General features: G+C 37.5%; 2 protein-coding genes across 4 annotated transcripts in view; one reads left to right on the top strand and one right to left on the bottom strand.

Moving 5' to 3' along the window:
- The window catches only part of ltn1 (listerin E3 ubiquitin protein ligase 1), a 32,497-nt gene extending 25,105 nt beyond the window's left edge, over window positions 1-7,392 (top strand). Inside the window, exons 24-30 of the mRNA XM_003219069.4 lie at window positions 150-224; window positions 2,319-2,505; window positions 3,583-3,754; window positions 4,004-4,224; window positions 5,430-5,624; window positions 6,521-6,688; window positions 7,208-7,392. Of these exons, the coding sequence (XP_003219117.1) occupies window positions 150-224; window positions 2,319-2,505; window positions 3,583-3,754; window positions 4,004-4,224; window positions 5,430-5,624; window positions 6,521-6,688; window positions 7,208-7,270 (1,081 nt within the window). The 3' untranslated portion in view covers window positions 7,271-7,392. The remainder of the gene's footprint in view (window positions 1-149; window positions 225-2,318; window positions 2,506-3,582; window positions 3,755-4,003; window positions 4,225-5,429; window positions 5,625-6,520; window positions 6,689-7,207) is intronic.
- Window positions 6,844-17,218, bottom strand: n6amt1 (N-6 adenine-specific DNA methyltransferase 1). 3 transcript variants are annotated; one of them, XM_062975037.1, is made up of 6 exons: window positions 16,961-17,218; window positions 14,731-14,817; window positions 12,278-12,368; window positions 10,631-10,714; window positions 10,286-10,427; window positions 6,844-8,897 (listed from the first exon to the last, which is right to left on the bottom strand). In XM_062975037.1, the coding sequence occupies exons 1-6, from the start codon at window positions 17,089-17,091 to the stop codon at window positions 8,791-8,793; spliced, it is 642 nt and encodes a 213-aa protein (XP_062831107.1). In that variant the 5' UTR covers window positions 17,092-17,218; the 3' UTR covers window positions 6,844-8,790. The 3 variants fall into 3 exon arrangements, with proteins under 3 accessions (XP_062831107.1, XP_062831110.1, XP_062831109.1); XM_062975040.1 differs by lacking the exon at window positions 16,961-17,218 and adding an exon at window positions 16,721-16,904; XM_062975039.1 differs by lacking the exon at window positions 14,731-14,817 and having other exon boundaries at window positions 16,961-17,215.
- Between the last annotated feature and the right edge of the window lie 561 nt (window positions 17,219-17,779).

Below are 17,779 nucleotides of genomic sequence, written 5' to 3'. Positions count from 1 at the left end.
ATATGTTTAGGACTGAGATGGTACCTACTTTCCTTAGCACTTCTGTAAAGGGGTGATTAAAATACATAATACTGTCTTCAATACTCAGTAATAACATCTTAAAGATATTTTAATTACCCCCCCCCCCCCGGCTTTCTTTCAAATCTTAGGTTGATGTGTGAGTTACCTAAATTTGACGATGTGGACCTCAAATCCTATGGAGATGAAGAGGAGGAACTGTTATTGTATGTTTTATTTTATTTATTTTTGGGTTAATGGTGCTGTTTATTTTTTAGGATATTTAAAATGTTTCAAACACTTAACTAATCTTGTAGTACATTTGAAAATACTACGATTGACATCTTGCATTGCTGTGTGCTACTGTTCCATATTCAGTTGTGCTCCATATTCATAATTGTGGCATTATTACCATGATTGTAAATGCTCCCAAAACCTACCTTAATCTCCAGGAAGTGATAAAAGTGTGTCCTACAGTTGATTGGGGTGCTTCAGGATGATACAACACCCTCCTGTTTCTGAGCTCCAAAGCAGTGAGGAATAGCAGATCACACTGTAGCTCAACATTGGGAAAGATTAGCCAGTAGGCTTTAAAGATCATATAACTCCCTGCTAAAGTACCTGTACTGACTGTTGAACTGTTTTAAGACAGCATTCAAAGTGTTGGCCATTACCTATAACCCCCCAAATGGTTTGGGTCCAAACTGTTGAAAACGGCACTTAATATGAACCTGCCAATGTCTATAGGGGAAACCTTTCTCTCTGTCCCACATCATTCTTGACATGTTGGTGAGGACATGAGAGGGAGTCTTCTTAATGGTTGTTCTAAAGTTATAGAACTTCCTTTCCTAGGAGATCCAATTGTTCCCTTATTACCTGTCTTTCTAACAGCAAGTAAAGACTTTTTGATTTAAAGAAGCTTTGGGGTTTTAGCGTATGTGGCAGGCAAAGCTTTTAATTAGGGAATGTAGTGTTATTTATTTGCTTGCTTATCAAATTTATGTCATTCCTTTCTCACAAGATGAAAGTCAACACAGCTTTTAAAGTATATTTAAATGGTATTCTTAAATCTAGTTTAATTGTGTTATAACTTTTATATCAACGGTTTTTAAATGTTGCAGGTTCCTTGAGTCCCCTTGGGGAGAGAGGACGGAATATAAATAAAGTATTATTATTACTATTATTATTGGATCCTGTGTTGGGAGATAGGTGGAATCTAAGATCTATCGATCAATTGATAGGAGTGGCTATCTGAGTTTAAGAAGGTTAGTCCCTTACTGGGGTGTTGTGTGGTTTCTAGCAGCATCTTCTGCATCTGAAGATGCCAGCCACAGATGCAGACAAAACTTTAGGAGAAAATGCTGCCAAAACATGGACATACAGCCCAAAAACCACAGAATACCCCAGTGATACAGGCTGTGAAAGCCTTTGGCAATATATTAGTTCCTTACATTTATGTAGTGTCTATGGGCTGTGGCACCTCTAGCTATAACAGTTAAGAATAGAATATTCTTCTCAATTCATTGTAAGTTTTGTCTGAAAGTGTTTCAGCTTGAATATCGGTGTGCTTTACAAGCATGCAGAAGGAAGTATCCAACAACACTTTATCCAAATTGTTCCTAATTCACCCAAAGAGCAATGGAGCAACTTTGTACAGATTGCTAGATGAGCACAACTTGGTCCCTACAACCAGTTATGGCTATTGTCTGTGGGATATACTGGAAAGCTACCAGGCAATATGTATGCTGGCAGAGCTTTTCACTCCATTGGTTTCAAATTGGATCTTGGTCTTATGTCATAGTACTTTTATTTATAAAGCTCTATCAAAAGGTATATAGTGTTATTCTGAAAGACAAGTGAGAAGATGTACCCATGATGCTTGCTTGGTGCAATAACCAAGCCAGCCATATCAGTTGCAGAAACGTATCCCTAAAGGGAGCAATCTTAGTGTTGAGTGTGTGCTAATCACCTTCTGATGGCCTCCACATTCTAACTAGTGTGTAAGCTGAATATCATTCACTAATTCAGTCCCTGATTCTGTCTTCAGGCAGCCAAACTGATGTCTCACTATTTGTTTTAGATGATATCTCATCCCAGAGTAGTATATGGTTTTGCTTACTCCCAGTTCTGGGCACAACCAGTAGAGTTGACTGAATGTCTAGGTCATGCAATTAGACTTTGATAGTGGTCTGTTTCTCACTGACAGCACTATGGTTCTTGAAAAATGGGTATAGAAAGTTAAAATAAATATTGTTTTTTACATTTAATTTTTCAAGAGAAGACTGAATTTATTATGTTGGCATGCCTTGCCTTTGTTTTAGATCCCCACCAGCAGCTCTTATGAATGTTCTTACCACTCAGGAAGACTTACTAGAAAACATCCTAGATTGCATCCCAGTTGGAGAGTTTGCCGTTATTCAGCCACTGAGTGAAGAATTTTGCCTTGTTTTAGGATATCTCCTCACCTGGAAATTACTTCTAACTTTCTTCAAAGCAGCATCTTCTCAGGTAAAAAACCCCCTCACTTTTACACAATGTTTTAGTAACAAACCAGTTCAGTTTGCTTAAAGTAACAAACCAGTTCAGTTCCTCTTCCTAAATCTAACTTCAAGACACAGAAAATCAAGAAATTTCTTTTGTAAAATTATGAATAATATTTATGCATACATTACCCTTTGTCCACAATTCTGATTTCAAACTATATTACTGTAATTATGGTAATTCGATCACCTTTAACAAGTATGGAACAGTTTATTTAGGGTCTGTATTAGAAAAAGAGTGGCGATTCTTCCCATGTGTATTTGGGTAAATGTCTATTGTCATGTGCATTCTCCATTCATGTTACTCACGTTCTTTTGTCTGTGAAAAGGTTTATAAGTGCAGATACAGTTTTCCTTTCCTTTTTTCACATCTCAGTCTTGCATAAATGAATACATAAACAAGATTCTTTCTCATGGTTGCTTTAAAGATGGCTATGATTATTATTGTTTATTATTTTTATTTATACCCCACTTTTTCCTTCCATAAAGGAGACTCAAAGCAGCTAAAGCCTCTGATTAAGCTTTTAAACACATAAGCAATGTGAGTGAATTCACTCAGTTTTGTAAACATTGAGCATAACCTTCATGTGTTTATAATAATGTGAAAAAATGCTAGTTTTCTTTGCGAATTAAAGAAGATATACAGTATTCCTATTTGTCAACCTGTGTGTGCCTAGGCCATTCTGACTGGGAGATTCTGGTATTTGTAAAAAGTTAACATTTCAAGCTCTGTCCTTCTTATGTCCTTTTTCCCTTCATGATCCATAGTATATGGATTGATGTTGCCTTTTCATATAACTTGACTTAGTTTGACTTTGGTAAATTGTTTCAGATAAATACTTGAATTTTTGATCTTCTCTTTAAACAGCTTAACAATGTGTTAACATTACTTCACTTGCAAGTATGTAGCATAGTTTCATACAAGAACATTCTCATCTAATCTGTGAATCTCATTTAAATCCATGGTGGACATTCCTTCGGGTCATTTCCTTCATGGCACAAGTTTTATATGAACTCATTTTTTTACTTTTTTCTTGACAACCAGCTGCGGGCTCTCTATTCACAATACCTTCGAAGAACCAAGAGTTTGAATAAATTGTTATATCACCTGTTCAGGCTTATGCCAGAAAACCCAACCCTACCACCATCAACAGCTGAACTTCCAAATAAGGATGTAAAAACATACTTTACAGAAGAGCTTGATTTAGACATTAAAGGTTGGTCCAAATGTTTTAGTTTTGATGATAGCTATTTCAGTCTTTAAAAGCAGATATATTTTATATTGGAATACCATTTAAAAAAAAACCACTGTTCAACTTAGCTAGTGTTAAGAAAGGTCTATCTTTAGGGCGGCCACAGATTTCCAGTGTCACATTATCAAGAGATAAAAGTAATTTTAAGTATGGCACATTTATGGAAGAAATATGCTTTAAATACTGTTCTTTCTGCACACATTTTGTCTCCAGATTCATCAGGACTGTCATCACACATCCCACATTTAGCTTGCTCTGTTTACTGCATGACACTGAAAGATTTGCCAGCCATGGTTCGTCTTTGGTGGAATAGCTGTGAGAAACGAGTCTTCCAAGTTGTTGATAAATTTACAAGCAAATATGTCAGCAATGTACTTTCATCACAAGAAATATCTTCTGTGCAGACTAGTACGCAATTGTTTAATGGCATGACGGTTTGTATTTTTATCTTATTTTGTTTCATTATGTGGTACATTTCAATTCTAGGAAGTACACTATGAATGACTATTGAATCTAGGAACTGATAGGATGCACAGACATATGAAGTGATATTGGAGGTCACATGCAGAAAAACGGGTTCGGTTAGGATTAGTACTCTAAGAGCATTTATTATCTGGAATCCATGTGTTTTTCTATGTACTACTACTATGACCATTTGTCATTGAACAGATTTAATGTTTGAGAAGGCCTTGTGGGAGGACATATGGACATGACTGCTTCAGGGGTGCGCTACTCTTGTGCTAACACAAAAATAACATACATCTAAATTTTATGTATAGACCTATTCTGTAAAAATGTGTAATATTTGTGTGAGTATTGTCCTCTGCTTAAGACTTATCAGATAATGTCTGCAGTGAACTATTTTAATTCCTGCCTTCTGGTTAATGTTGCACAAGTCAGAGTAGTAAGCAATCTATATATATAAAAGAGTGATGGCATCACGGCAACCCACAAAACAACAAAAATACAAGCCCCCCAACCTCGAAATTTGACAACACAGCCCATCATCCACGCCTCTAGGTTGATACAACAAAAAGCAAAGAAAAATAAAGTCCTAATTAGAGGGAGAGAAATAATTGTTTTTATCCAATTGCTTCCACTTAGAAGGCTAAGCTCCGCCCACTTGGTCTCCTAGCAACCCACTCAGCCCAGTGTTAATAAAAGAATAAAAAAATTAAATAAATACAAATAATACAATAAATAATAATAAAAAACACTAAAAATTAATACAATAAAATACTATAACAAAATAACTAAAAATAATACAACAAAATAATAAAATATAATAAATAGAAAAGATAAGTTACAATAAAATTAATTAAAAAAATACAAATAACGTCAAATAAAAATTCCACAACAACTTTTAACCAATACCACCACCACTTTGCCACAGCAACGCGTGGCCGGGAACAGCTAGTATTTTTATAAAATGTAAGGTACATCTAGGGATATTTTTTGTTACTACCACTTCGGAACTATTTTAATTTTATTCTCGCTAGTATTAATCCATTCTTATCTGGACTATTGTTTGACTTGGTTGCAATGATGCTACTATAAATTTAGTTTTTGTGTGTTTAAAATTATTAGTTTGACATCTCTCTTGAAAACACGTTGTTTCCTGTTCATTGTTTTTTCATAGGTCAAAGCTCGATCAGCTACTCGAGAAGTCATTGCTACCTACTCAGTTGATGATATATTCATTGAACTGATCATACAGTTGCCCCCTAACTACCCTTTGGGCTCCATCGCCGTTGAGAGTGGAAAGAGAGTTGGGGTAGCAGTTCAGCAGTGGCGCAACTGGATGCTGCAGCTGAGCACATATCTCACTCACCAAGTGCGTTTTCTACATTAAAAAATCTTGTTCTTGAAAACACCATGCATTTTAGTTCTTGCTATATAATATTACCTGCAGTTAGATTAATTAGATCTGCTGTGGGGAATAAAGGAGACCTGGAGTAGTTATTTTTTTCAAATTTGGCCAGACCTCCTATATGAAGTTACTTTTTGGATTCAGACACCAAGAATGTATGGCTGGAACAGTACTAGGACTGATCCTTTGCATCTCATTGTCACCAAGAACTTTTGCTGACGTGTTCAGCCAAAATAGAGTATTCCGTTGAGTGACTAAGAGCTTTGGGCTCTACACTTCCCATTGCATGCCAGCCCTGCTTTTCTTAGTTCCAGTCTTGATGTACTGCTTGCTAGTTAGAGCACCCCTGTGAAAGTGAAAAACTGCAAATAAAGAAATTGCTATTTTTTTTAATCTGAAAGAATATAGGAGTTTCTAGATCTTCCAATACAACTGTTCCTAGAGATTCCTAGAAAGGAGTTCTCTAGAAATCTCCAGCATGATTGGAGGAAGTTGACCATAGAATCACACAGAAGCACTTTGATACTCCTAGGGGAATTTTAAAAAATGAAATCTGTGCATAATTAAATATACAAAGTCAAAACCACAAATGTGGAGGGATAACTGTAGCACTTGCTGCTCAACCCATTTGGAAAGTGATGGGACAATGGGCTGTATTGGCAGAATCTGTGTGTGTCCCCCTGTTCTCACGTTAGCCCAGTGCATATGCAGAGCTAATGCAATTCTGCATGTCTTAAGATACTTTAAAGTTGTAGTATAACTGAAAAAATATGTGTAAATAGCATGAACCAGTTTGAATGGACTACAGAATAATACATCATTTTTGAACCAATATATTATGAATATTTTTTCTTTTTTAGAATGGAAGCATTATGGAAGGTTTAGCATTATGGAAAAATAATGTGGATAAACGTTTTGAGGGAGTTGAAGACTGTATGATTTGTTTCTCTGTCATCCATGGCTCTAACTATTCACTCCCTAAAACAGCTTGCAGAACATGCAAGAAAAAGTTCCATTCAGCTTGTCTGGTAAGTACCTAGAGTAGGAAGACATTGAACTTTCAAGTGGAAAAACCCTAATACTCTCAAGGTTTTGGTGGTGCCAGAAATAGGTCAAAATAATTGCCCAAGTTGAATCACTTTAGCAAAATGGAAATGGTCCTTATTTATCACTGAAAAAACAATTTCCTTCATACTAATCCATACTTTTAATGAATGCTCAGCAAATTATGCAGATTTCATTCACATAAAACAAAGCTGTGAGTAATGTCAGTTCTTTTAAAACACATAATGAGAAGATACAGTAGATCAGCCTTCCTTAAAATGCTTTCTGGATGTGTTGGCATGAATGCTACCATATCCAGCCAACATGGACATAGAAAACCTATCCCTACAGTTAAGAACATATTTGTAAGCTAATGTCTTTATAAATGGGTTGTTTTAATTTCAAAAGTTCACTAGACTATGTTTTTGCATAGTTTAATCAAGTCAAATTAACTGCTAAATGCCAAACAAAACTGATTAATCCCTGTTTTCTTCTTCTTCTAGTACAAATGGTTTACATCTAGTAACAAGTCCACGTGTCCACTCTGCCGAGAAACCTTCTTCTGAAATACTATCTTCTCTGTTTCAGAGAGCAGACAATTACAGCAAGATTTAGCTGTGAAAGAAGCTAATTTAGGTTTAGCTGTATTTACAAATAAAATTCTTAAGTTGATAAGTCTGATTTAAAATATTGTATATGGCAATTCTTACATCAAGATTACTTATTTATTCAAACAGTTTTCTGACATTTCTGATGAAAATTGATGGGTTTGTAAAAAGTGTGCACTACTGCAGCAGTAAAGGGTTCTACAGCCATCTGGAGCTGGTTTTTGCAGAGCAGGAAGGAGGCCAATTGCCCCCTTCTGATTCCATTTGTAGAAGGAAACCAAGTAAATACGGCTTGGCCAAGCAACATTGTGTACGGTTTACACATAACCACCTGAGTTCAGCAAAATTTAATTCCATTTTAAATTGTATACTTGATTCCATCTGATGTGTTCAGCAGCATTTCTTCAAATAAAATATTAAGAACATGCTAGCTTATGATGAAAAAATGTGATTGAAATAAATATTTAACGTAAAAAAGGGAATATAAAGAGCTTTCTTAAAATACACCATGGAATAGACTTGGATTGGATTTACAGTCATATAATACAGCTCAGTGCAGTTCAAACTACATTATATGAATATACACTGACCATATAACTGTATTATATGACTTTAGATCCAGCCATAATTCATAATGAACTGGGCATTATACAAATTTAAGTCTGATTCTAGTGGAGTTATTTATTGCATTTTAAGCAATGACATCTTGATTCCGACAAACCCTTGTCCTATGCCCACGTTCTTGTGAAATTTCAGCATTTAATAATAACTTTATGTGCAAACATAGGATCTTCCTTTGATGTCCACTGGCCTGTTCTGCCTGCATTCCCACTTGGATTCTGCTAGCATAGATTTAGTGGATTGGTCTTTGTTTCATTTAATTTTTTAAAAGCAATAAAACAAACCTCTATTTCAATTTAGGATCACAGTAGGTTATTAGGAAATAATTTCCTTCCCTTATGGGCTATACCAATTATATTATACAAACATCTTCACATAATAGAACTTACATAAGCCTGTCACTTTAATTCACGGTTAGTTTAAAACAGTTAGACTTAACTTTCTAATTGAGAATCATCTGTGGGTTCCATTCCAGTCATTAGTGTTACAAACCCACCATACTCATTAGCTTAGTTAAGGCAGTAGAAGGCAGTGATCTGGGTCAGGGCTTAGAGTAGCAAATGCTACCATATCAAGTATAGTCTGTCATCAGCAGGTGGAGTAGAAAAGATGGAAAGCTAGAGAATAAATTCCATGATGGGAGAGGAGCATGTGTATCTGGGATAGGGAAAAATTAGCAGTGTCTTGTGCACTGTGTGCAGCTTTTCCATCTATCACCCAGATGACAACAGCAAGATTCTGCAGATGTTGCGATAGGCCACAAAACCTGCAGCAAGTATCTTCTCATCCTTCTTTCCTCTGGATACTGCACCAAATGCCCTTTCACTTTGCAAGACAGTAGGCATCAGGACTCATCTTCAGGATCTGCAGAATTTGAGTATTGAAAGGTTTTCTCTTCCTGCTTGTCTGCAAAGTACTTTGGTACCTTTTAAGCCACGCCTCTCCAATATTTTAATAATTTCATCTGCAATTAAAAATAAAAAACTATAGTAATGTTGAAAGTAGCAGCAGGCTAAAGTATTTCTGAAATTGTCAAAAGTACTTATTTCTCGCCCAGTCTAAATTGCTTATTTTGCAAATGGGAATACTGAAACAATGACATGTGATGATTGTCATTGACAGGCGAGCTGCTATAAAAGGGAATAGAATTGCCTCACTTAAATTTTCAATAGTCTGCTTATAAGAGCCAGCATACTTGAACATAAAATGTGTGTGTGTGTGTGTGTGTGTGGGGGGGGGGGGGGGGTTGAGATCATTAACATAATCTTATCTGCATTATTCACTTTTCTTCAACTGATTGTTCCTGTGTTTCATTTATAAGATAAGAGACTAGTGATATTGTGGTTCCTAAGAGAGGTGGTGTCATTTAGGGCTGTAATACTGTTTGGTATTTACAGAGACTCCACCCACACTACAGAATGAATGTGGTTGGACACTACTGTAACTGCAATGCTATGAAATTATGGGAGTTGCAGTTTTACAAGGCTTTTAGCCTCTGTTAAATAGTGCTGGACCATTACCAAACCACAACTTCCATCATTGCATAGTATTAAGCTGTGGCAGTTAAAGTGGTGTCAAACTATTCATTCCAGTGTAGAAGCACTCAGAATGGAATTAAGAGAGTGAAAGAGGAAAAACAGAACACACTGCATCTCATCACCCCCATACAGGCTTGTTCTACACTACAAAATATGAGTTATTTCATACTAGAACCAACCACAAAGAAAAACAGAGTGCTTTTACGTTATACATTGTGGAAGGTTTCTTGAGTAAAAAAGGCAAACCATTTAGCTCATCTTCCAGAACATCTTAAAATGGAAAGAAGGGACTATTTTAATTGCATAGCACACATCCCTCTGGCCCAAAGCATACCTATATTACAGTAAATAAGATGGTAATTTAATATTGTTCGCAATGAAAGTCTGTATAATACAAATAATCTGCATTTTATTTAAAAATTAGTCATTACCTGGATATCATAAGAAATAATTTCTTCTAAACACAGGGAATTTTAACAGTTTTTTTTCCAACAGCATTTCCAAACCTTGGTAAATGCACGTAAAGCCAGCTACATTCTTTATAAGGGCTTTTGATGGTTGCCTTATCACTAGCTGTCTGAATGCCTTATATCTTTCACAGGATATTATAGCTCACCATGCATACAAGAGTGACAAGCCAATTCGGCATGAAGTCACTTCTAAAACTAATTTTATAGGGATTACCTGTTTCATTTGGAAGGCTTCCTTTGAATACTCAAATTTAGCGCTATAAATGGTGACTTGTTTTGGGGAATTTTTCAAAGAGGTTCAAAGGTATCCATATATGTAAAAGCAAAAAAACTTTCTTTCCTACCTGGATTATTCTCTTGGATTGTAACTATGTAAAACAATCCTTTTTCTGAAAGTATGGTGGGCACTAGTGGGATGAGTCTGTTCATAACTTCTCTGCCATTTTTACCTCCAGCCCAGGCTGCCTCTATTCCATGATTTTGAATCTAAAATAAAAAAGTTGCAGTTTGACCACACAGTATTTTACAATGATGACATTTTCAGTGACTTGACTTACATCAGATTTAAGCAGTCAAGTTTCACTTTAACATTTTCAGACCAGTAAAATACTGCAAGTTATAACGTGCTATCACAACATACAGTAGATTGATAAATGATTTTCTCAAATGCATTTGCATTCAGTTCTTACCTCAGCAGATGGTGTTACCACATAGGGTGGATTAAACAGCAGTAGGTCAACTTTCCCATGTAATCGTGGCAACAATCCTACTGTCTAGACATAGGGTGAAATAAATAATACTATAAAAATATTCCAGTAAAACATCAATGTTATGCATCCAGTTTCAGTTTGAGTTGAGGAAAAATGTAAAGATAAATATCCTTTGCTTGAGAACATGACTTCAATTCCTATGAAATATTATTTAAACATTATAAATCTGAAGTATCATGTGGCATTTATTGTCCAAGAAATGCACAAAAATGCCAGATATAAAGATGCATTGAGCACGTTTTCAATAAATTTGCCAAAACAAGATAAAGCCATCCTTCCACATTTATGGTTTTGCTGTGACTATACTGAACTCTGTAGCTTCACACTGTTGTGGCTTTAGGTAGGGGTTGTGTAATAGTGACTAGAATGGAAGGATGGGTGATTTGTTTTGTAATTTGTACATATATGTGATTGGAGATGGCATTTAATTTTGTTGTACGATGTACAGTGACGATAAACAGATTGTACGATATACAATGACAACAAAGTTATTCTATTTGTCTTTAACTGATTTTATTAGTCACTGATTTGGTTTAAAATGTTCTCTCTATGGTCAATTTCCTCCAGTCATGTTGGAAGACCTAGAGATTTCTAAAGAAAACACCTCTAGGGACCTCTAGGCCCTCCAATGCAAGACTATTGTCAGTTTCCAGCAGAAATGGACAATAGAGTTATGCTGGAAGGCCTGGATGTTCCTAGAGATATGTTCTCAGGTTTAAAAAAACCAACAATTTCTTTATCTCAGATTTTTCCATTTTGTGGGGGTCCTGTGCCCCTAACCCCAGCGAATGTGGAGGACTGACTATAGTTCTGCTACTACTATTCTCCAAAGGCAGTGAATGTAAAGGGTACCTCCCAGCAGAAACGGATAATACATGCAGAACATTTCAATGGGCAATACTAATAATTATCAGGTTTTCTGAAATGGTGAACTGTTTTACATAGCAGGTGTAGTTAGCATTCATTGAGTCCAACTGAAATAACTGTCCTTTCACAGGTGAAACTCTTCTAAACATCCCCCTTTCACCCTGTTCTATTAGCTCCAACGACTTCTTTCCAGCCTCTTTAGGCAAAGATTGAACAAAATGAACTTTCTAATGTAAAGCTCCCCAATTCAGCTAACTTTTTTTTTATTCTAGAAGCATTGAGGAATGCCTTGGCTTGAATATGAACAAGATCTAGCTCTCTTGTCTCTGTGCCTTGACTCACACAAAGAAACTCAAAGTGGAGTTCTGAGCAGTTCCGTTTTTTATCCCCCCCCCCGGTCCTGTATTGTCAGGATTGATGTGGCCAACATTCAAAATTTCTGGGGCTAGAAAATTGACCCTGATTTAGGACACTCTTCTGCTGAGATTTGCTGTCCAACAATCTAATTTCCACTCCATAGTACAAAGATAGTATAGGAAATCTGCATTACAAGGTGAGTTTGCATGAACTGAGATTAAAGCACTGCAGTATTGTTGGGGCACGACCAACCTAAATGACATCATGTTGTTATCTGGACCCTCTGCTACCCCACCATAAAAACTGCTGACATAATCAGGATTGTGATAATTTGAGTCTCACCAGATCAGTAATTATGGGTTGAATATTAACATTATTACAGAGAGCTGTCTCCACTGTGCACAGAGCTGCCAAAGGATTGATATCAGTGCACCTGTAAGAGATAAAGGACATTTTACATTTCAATTAATACAACTTGGCAAACTGAAAAAAAAGATTTGGTTTATTTTTAAAATTTATATCCTGCCTTTCTCCACAGCAAAGATAAAAAATGGCGCACAGCATAGTTATAAACAGAAACAGACCAATGGCAATTGAAACCATTGTAATAAGGGAAGTTTCACTCGCAATAAAGGGGAATATAAATAAATACAGTAATAACAATAAAGTATATATTTTCTGCAAAAACGATAGTATTAAAACTGTCATAAGGCATATACACCTGCAATTTGAATTTCCTAGTAAGGAACGGTTTTTCTCTTCTATAAAACGGAGTTATGCTAGCCCTCACTTTCTGCAGAATTTAGTAGCAAAAGTGTTTTCTTTCTGTATACATTTTTTTGTGGTATTTAAGAAAAAACAACACGCAATCTTCGAAATTCAGCACTCAAAATACAAGTATTATTTCCCCTACCCCACCACCTCCCCATTCCCCCATGTGAGCCACCACCTATGACGTCCGAAACCACACCAAATGAAACTAGTATCTAACAAAAATCTGTACTTGTCATTACACTGATTAATCCCCTGTTCGGCTATTTCAAAATCTATTTGTGTTCTCTTTTTTAAATATCCAAAGGCAGTCTCCATTTCCTAGCAAATTCATCTCTGTTTCCTCCACTTATGCTATTGGAGATCTTGGCCATTTGGATATATTCTACTACTTTTTAGCAAACCCAATTTTATTGTCTTTCCTGAATGTATCCTGCAATTGGTGATAATGAAACCAGTCATTTATCCCTAACTCTTCTCTCCCTTTTAGCTTCCATTGCCCTTTTCCTTCAATTAAATATTCCCTATAAGTTCTCAGTTCCTCCTTGTATGTTAGTTTTAACACTACTTCCAAAGGGCGCAGCCATAAAGTAATTTCCTGCTCCATCCCTTCCTTGTATCTTTTCCACACCCCTAGAAGGCTAGCTCTTTTGGGATGCCTACTAAAATCTTTATTAGCTTTCTCTTTTCCATACCATAGGTAGGTATGCCAACCAAATCTCAGATAGTACCCTTCTAAGACTGAGTAAAGCTTAATTTTCTAATTTGATTCAGTCCTTTAGCCAGCTAAAGCCTGCAGCCAATCCTCCTCTATCTTCTGCATCTATTAGATTTCTATCTGCAATTCATGCCTTTTCCCCATTCCATATAAATTTAACCAATTCCTTTCTTAATTTTTCCGGAATTTTCACTCCCTTAATTATTTGTAAATTTTGAAATAGAAACAGCATTTTCAGAAAAATCATCATTTTAGCATTGTAACAGAAGTAACCCATCTCCAGCTTTCTGGTGTTAATAAACTCATTAGGAAATTTTGTTCATGTATCTTTGTTTCAAATTGTGTGAAAGCAAAAGTTTCCAAAGTGGTTTGGTTGCCGTACCTTTGAAGTTCATATATACATACAGGTATGGAATCATGGGAGTTGTAGTTTTACAAGGCCTCTAACCTCTGCCAGAGGCAGCTGGTGCCTCACCAAACTACAAACTCTAGGATCCCATAGCACTGAGCCATGGCAGTCAAAGTAGTGTTTAAGGTAAAGGTTTCCCTTGATACAAGTCTTGTGTCCGACTCTAGGGGGAGGTGCTCATCTCCATTTCTAAGACAAGGAGCTGGCGTTGTCCCTAGACACCTCCTAAGTCATGTGGTCAGCATGACTGCATGGAGCGCTGTTACCTTCCCGTTGAAGCGGTACCTATTGAGCTACTCACATTTGCATGTTTTCGAACTGCTAGGTTGGCAGAAGCTGCGCCTAACAGCAAGAGTTCACCCCACTCCCCACATTCGAAAAGCCAACTTTTTGGTCAGCAAGTTCAACTGATCAGTGGTTTAACCCACTGCGTCACCAGGGGGCCCAGTAGTGTTAAACCCCACAGTATACCAGGGATGATGTGGTAAGTTGGAATGGCGATTGTGTGACTTTGTTATAAATTTCGTTATACTGCAAATCAACCCTGGCGATCAATGGGGTGACAGATGTCACAGCCCGATAGCCCTCACATTGGCACCAAGCTGGCAAATTCCTGTATATCTATATTTTATTTTAAGTGAACATAATGTTGTATGTTGTGTTTGTACTGTCTGTTCTTGATAAGGCCAACTGGCTAATCAATAAATTGTTGTTGTTGTTGTTGTTGTTGCTATATTGCAAATCTTTTGCATGTATAATGATGGCTAGGGCTGCTTGGGGTTGCAGTCTAATGTCTGGAGTGCTGCATCATTATGTCCTGTGTTTTAAATAGTCAAATGAAAAGGCACCCTTCTTTCAATAATTGCACATTACTCACTAGTACTGGATCATACTTACAAGTATAATGCTTTGGGTCCAATAACTGAAGCCACAAAAGTTGACACAACTCCAGATCCACATCCTACTTCAAGGCAGATGCCAATGCTAAAATTTTGGCATTAAAAACAAGGGTGGGAGTTGATTAAAATGACAGTTACAGATATTGCATATGTTGGAAATAGCAACCTTCTACAAGCCTCCTATGCTGGTTATTTGCTATATAGTTGAGATTGCTGACTATATTGTATGTATGTATTGGTGTGCATTTTCCCTTAACTCTATGTTGTTAGAGGTTGTGGGAGGGACTACAGACCATGTGACCCTGATCTTAGACTGTTCAGAGTGAGACCCCATTTTAGAGTGCGTGTGAATCCGAAATCGGTTGGAGTCATTTAAGCCAGTTAAGGCTTGAATCAGTTTGAGTTAGAAGTCAGTTGGTGTCAGTTAGAGGAGGAGTATAGTCAGTATGCTGCAGTGAGATGTTTGCAGCAGAGGTATAGTACAGTATAGTACAATTTTAAGTATAATTCAGTTAACATGAAACCAATAAGTAATGTACCTGTATGCTAATACATGAAATTTGTAAGTAAATCAGCTATGTTAACTTTTAACTAAGACTACAGTAGAGTCTCACTAATCCAAGCCTCGCTTATCCAAGCCTCTGGATAATCCAAGCCATTTTTGTAGTCAATGTTTTCAATATATCGTGATACTTTGGTGCTAAATTCGTAAATACAGTAATTACAACATAACATTACTGCGTATTGAACTACTTTTTCTGTCAAATTTGTTGTATAACATGTTTTGGTGCTTAATTTGTAAAATCATAACCTAATTTGATGTTTAATAGGCTTTTCCTTAATCCCTCCTTATTATCCAAGATATTTGCTTATCCAAGCTTCTGCTGGCCCGTTTAGCTTGGATAAGTGAGACTCTACTGTACTTATTTTTGGTCTCTTGAAAGCATGATTTAAAAGCAATATATTTAATGGGGGAGTAAATATGTTTGGGCAACTGACATAACACTTCCGAAGATCTGCTATATATTTTGTGCATTGGCATATCTTTGTCCCTAACAGTTCAAAGAGATAACCTGGCATATCAGTCTAACAACGGAGAAACCTAAATTGCCTTGCATGAATACTAGTAGATATTTACCACTAAAGAGAAGATTGACTCAAGCTAGTGTTTAACTCTTCTCAGGATGATCACACGTTATGATCTCTAACAAGGTCATGCTTTTCAAAAGGTTATGATTATTTCAAATACTGTGAATGCCAATTGATCTCCAAAAGGGTCATGCTTTCAAAAGCCTATGGAGATTCCTGGTTTTCCCAATAATATACAGCTCAGATAAGGTTCTTAGGGGCCACAAATCAGAAATGACTTAAAATCAGCGAACATGCCATTTCCCCTTTAACTTTATATTAAATTATCTCCAGGGGGAAAAGGGTATTTGAATATACAATATAAGCTGTTCTTCAAGAGAGTCATTACTACCTTTAGGAATCTTGTATTTTAGATCATGCAACTCTACAACCCCACTTTTAAAAGGGGTTAAATTCATTCTTACTGGCTGTTAGGAATGGTGGGAATTGAAGTCCAGAACACCTGGAGGGCCGGAATTTACCCATGCCTGCTTTAAAGTAATTGTTTTTCCACACTGGCCAAACCATCTTGATGCCTAATGATGGGTGCATCTACATGGCAGAACTAATACAGTTTAATACCACTTAAAATGCCATGGCGCAGTGCTACAGAATCCTGGGATTTGTAGTTTTTCAAGGTCTTTAGCCTTCTCTGCCAAAGAGTGCTAGTGCCTCACCAGACTATGAACCCCATTGGTGTCGATCTGCAATGATAACACATACATGCACCCTTAAATCCTAAGAACATCTAAGCCAGGCATGGGCAAACTTCGGCCTTCCAGGTGTTTTGGACTTCAACTCGCACAATTCCTAACAGCCTACCGGCTGTTAGGAATTGTGGGAGTTGAAGTCCAAAACACCTGGAAGGCCGAAGTTTGTCCATGCCTGATGTATGCAGTAAAAGGCCAGTCAACTGGAACAAAAATACAGTTGGCCATCCTTATCCACGGATTCTGTATCCACAAATCCAAACATCCACGGCTAGAAAATAGTAAAACTAAAACAAAACCAAAACAAAAAGACTAAACCCCATCCCACCAATCAACCACCCCTTGCCTTCTCTAGCCTCTTCCTATTGGCTCCCCCAAGCCACGCCTCACCCGCCGCTCCGCAGCTCCGGTGCGTCCGCCTCGAGGGCGTCCAGGAGCAGGAAGGTGTCCTCGGCGGGCTCGTAGACCTCGCTGAAGGGTCCCTCTGGCCCTAAGTGCGGGTGCCGCGGCGTGGGGATCATCCTCGGCCTGGCTATTAATGTGGCGCCGCCGAAGATGCCTTCTTTTTCTATCTCTATGGCGGACCAGCTTGGCTGAGGCGAAAAGAGGGAAGGTCCGCCCCAGTGCGCCTGCGCATTCCATGGACAGTCCGCAGGGACGGCGAGTTAAGCCACGCCTACCTGCCTTCTTTAGCGTTCTGATTGTGCGCTCAGTTGAGGGACGGCAGGAGCGGCCTATAGAGCGAAGGCATCAAGTCCGGAAGTCGTTATGAAAGAATTAGCTTTGCTCACAGAGATAGGCGGTGTAGAGGTGCGTGTCATTGTAACGACTGGGTTACTGTGAGTTTTCCGGGCTGTATGGCCATGTCCCAGAAGTAGTCTCTCACGACGTTTTACCCACATCTGTGGCAGGCATCCTCAGAAGTTGTGAGGTCTGTGGGAAACTAGACAAGTGGGGTTGGTTTATATATCTGTGGAATATCCAGGGTGGGAGAAAGAACTTTTGTCTGTTTGAGACAAGTGTAAATGTTGTAATTGGCCACCTTGATTGGCATTGAAAAGCCTTGCAGCTTCAAAGTTTGTCTGCTTCCTGCCTGGGGAATCCTTTGTTGGGAGGTGTTAGCTGGTCCTGATAGTTTGATATCTGTAATTTCTCTGTTTTCAGAGTGTTGTTCTTTATTTACTATTCTGATTTTAGAGTATTTTAATA

The sequence above is a fragment of the Anolis carolinensis genome, chromosome 3, assembly GCF_035594765.1.
Source record: "Anolis carolinensis isolate JA03-04 chromosome 3, rAnoCar3.1.pri, whole genome shotgun sequence".
NCBI lineage: Eukaryota > Metazoa > Chordata > Lepidosauria > Squamata > Dactyloidae > Anolis > Anolis carolinensis.
Note: the sequence above shows the minus strand (reverse complement) of the source record. Positions and strands in the feature narration are given on the sequence as shown.

Coding starts and splice junctions, on each gene's coding strand:
- n6amt1 (XM_062975037.1), bottom strand. CDS start 17,091: ATGATCCCCACGCCGCGGCACCCGCACTTAGGGCCAGAGGGACCCTTC. Junction 14,818..16,960: donor CCGGAGCTGCGGAGCGGCGG/GTGAGGCGTGGC, acceptor CCAAAATTTTAG/CATTGGCATCTGCCTTGAAG. Junction 10,715..12,277: donor AACCCATAATTACTGATCTG/GTGAGACTCAAA, acceptor CCCTATGTCTAG/ACAGTAGGATTGTTGCCACG.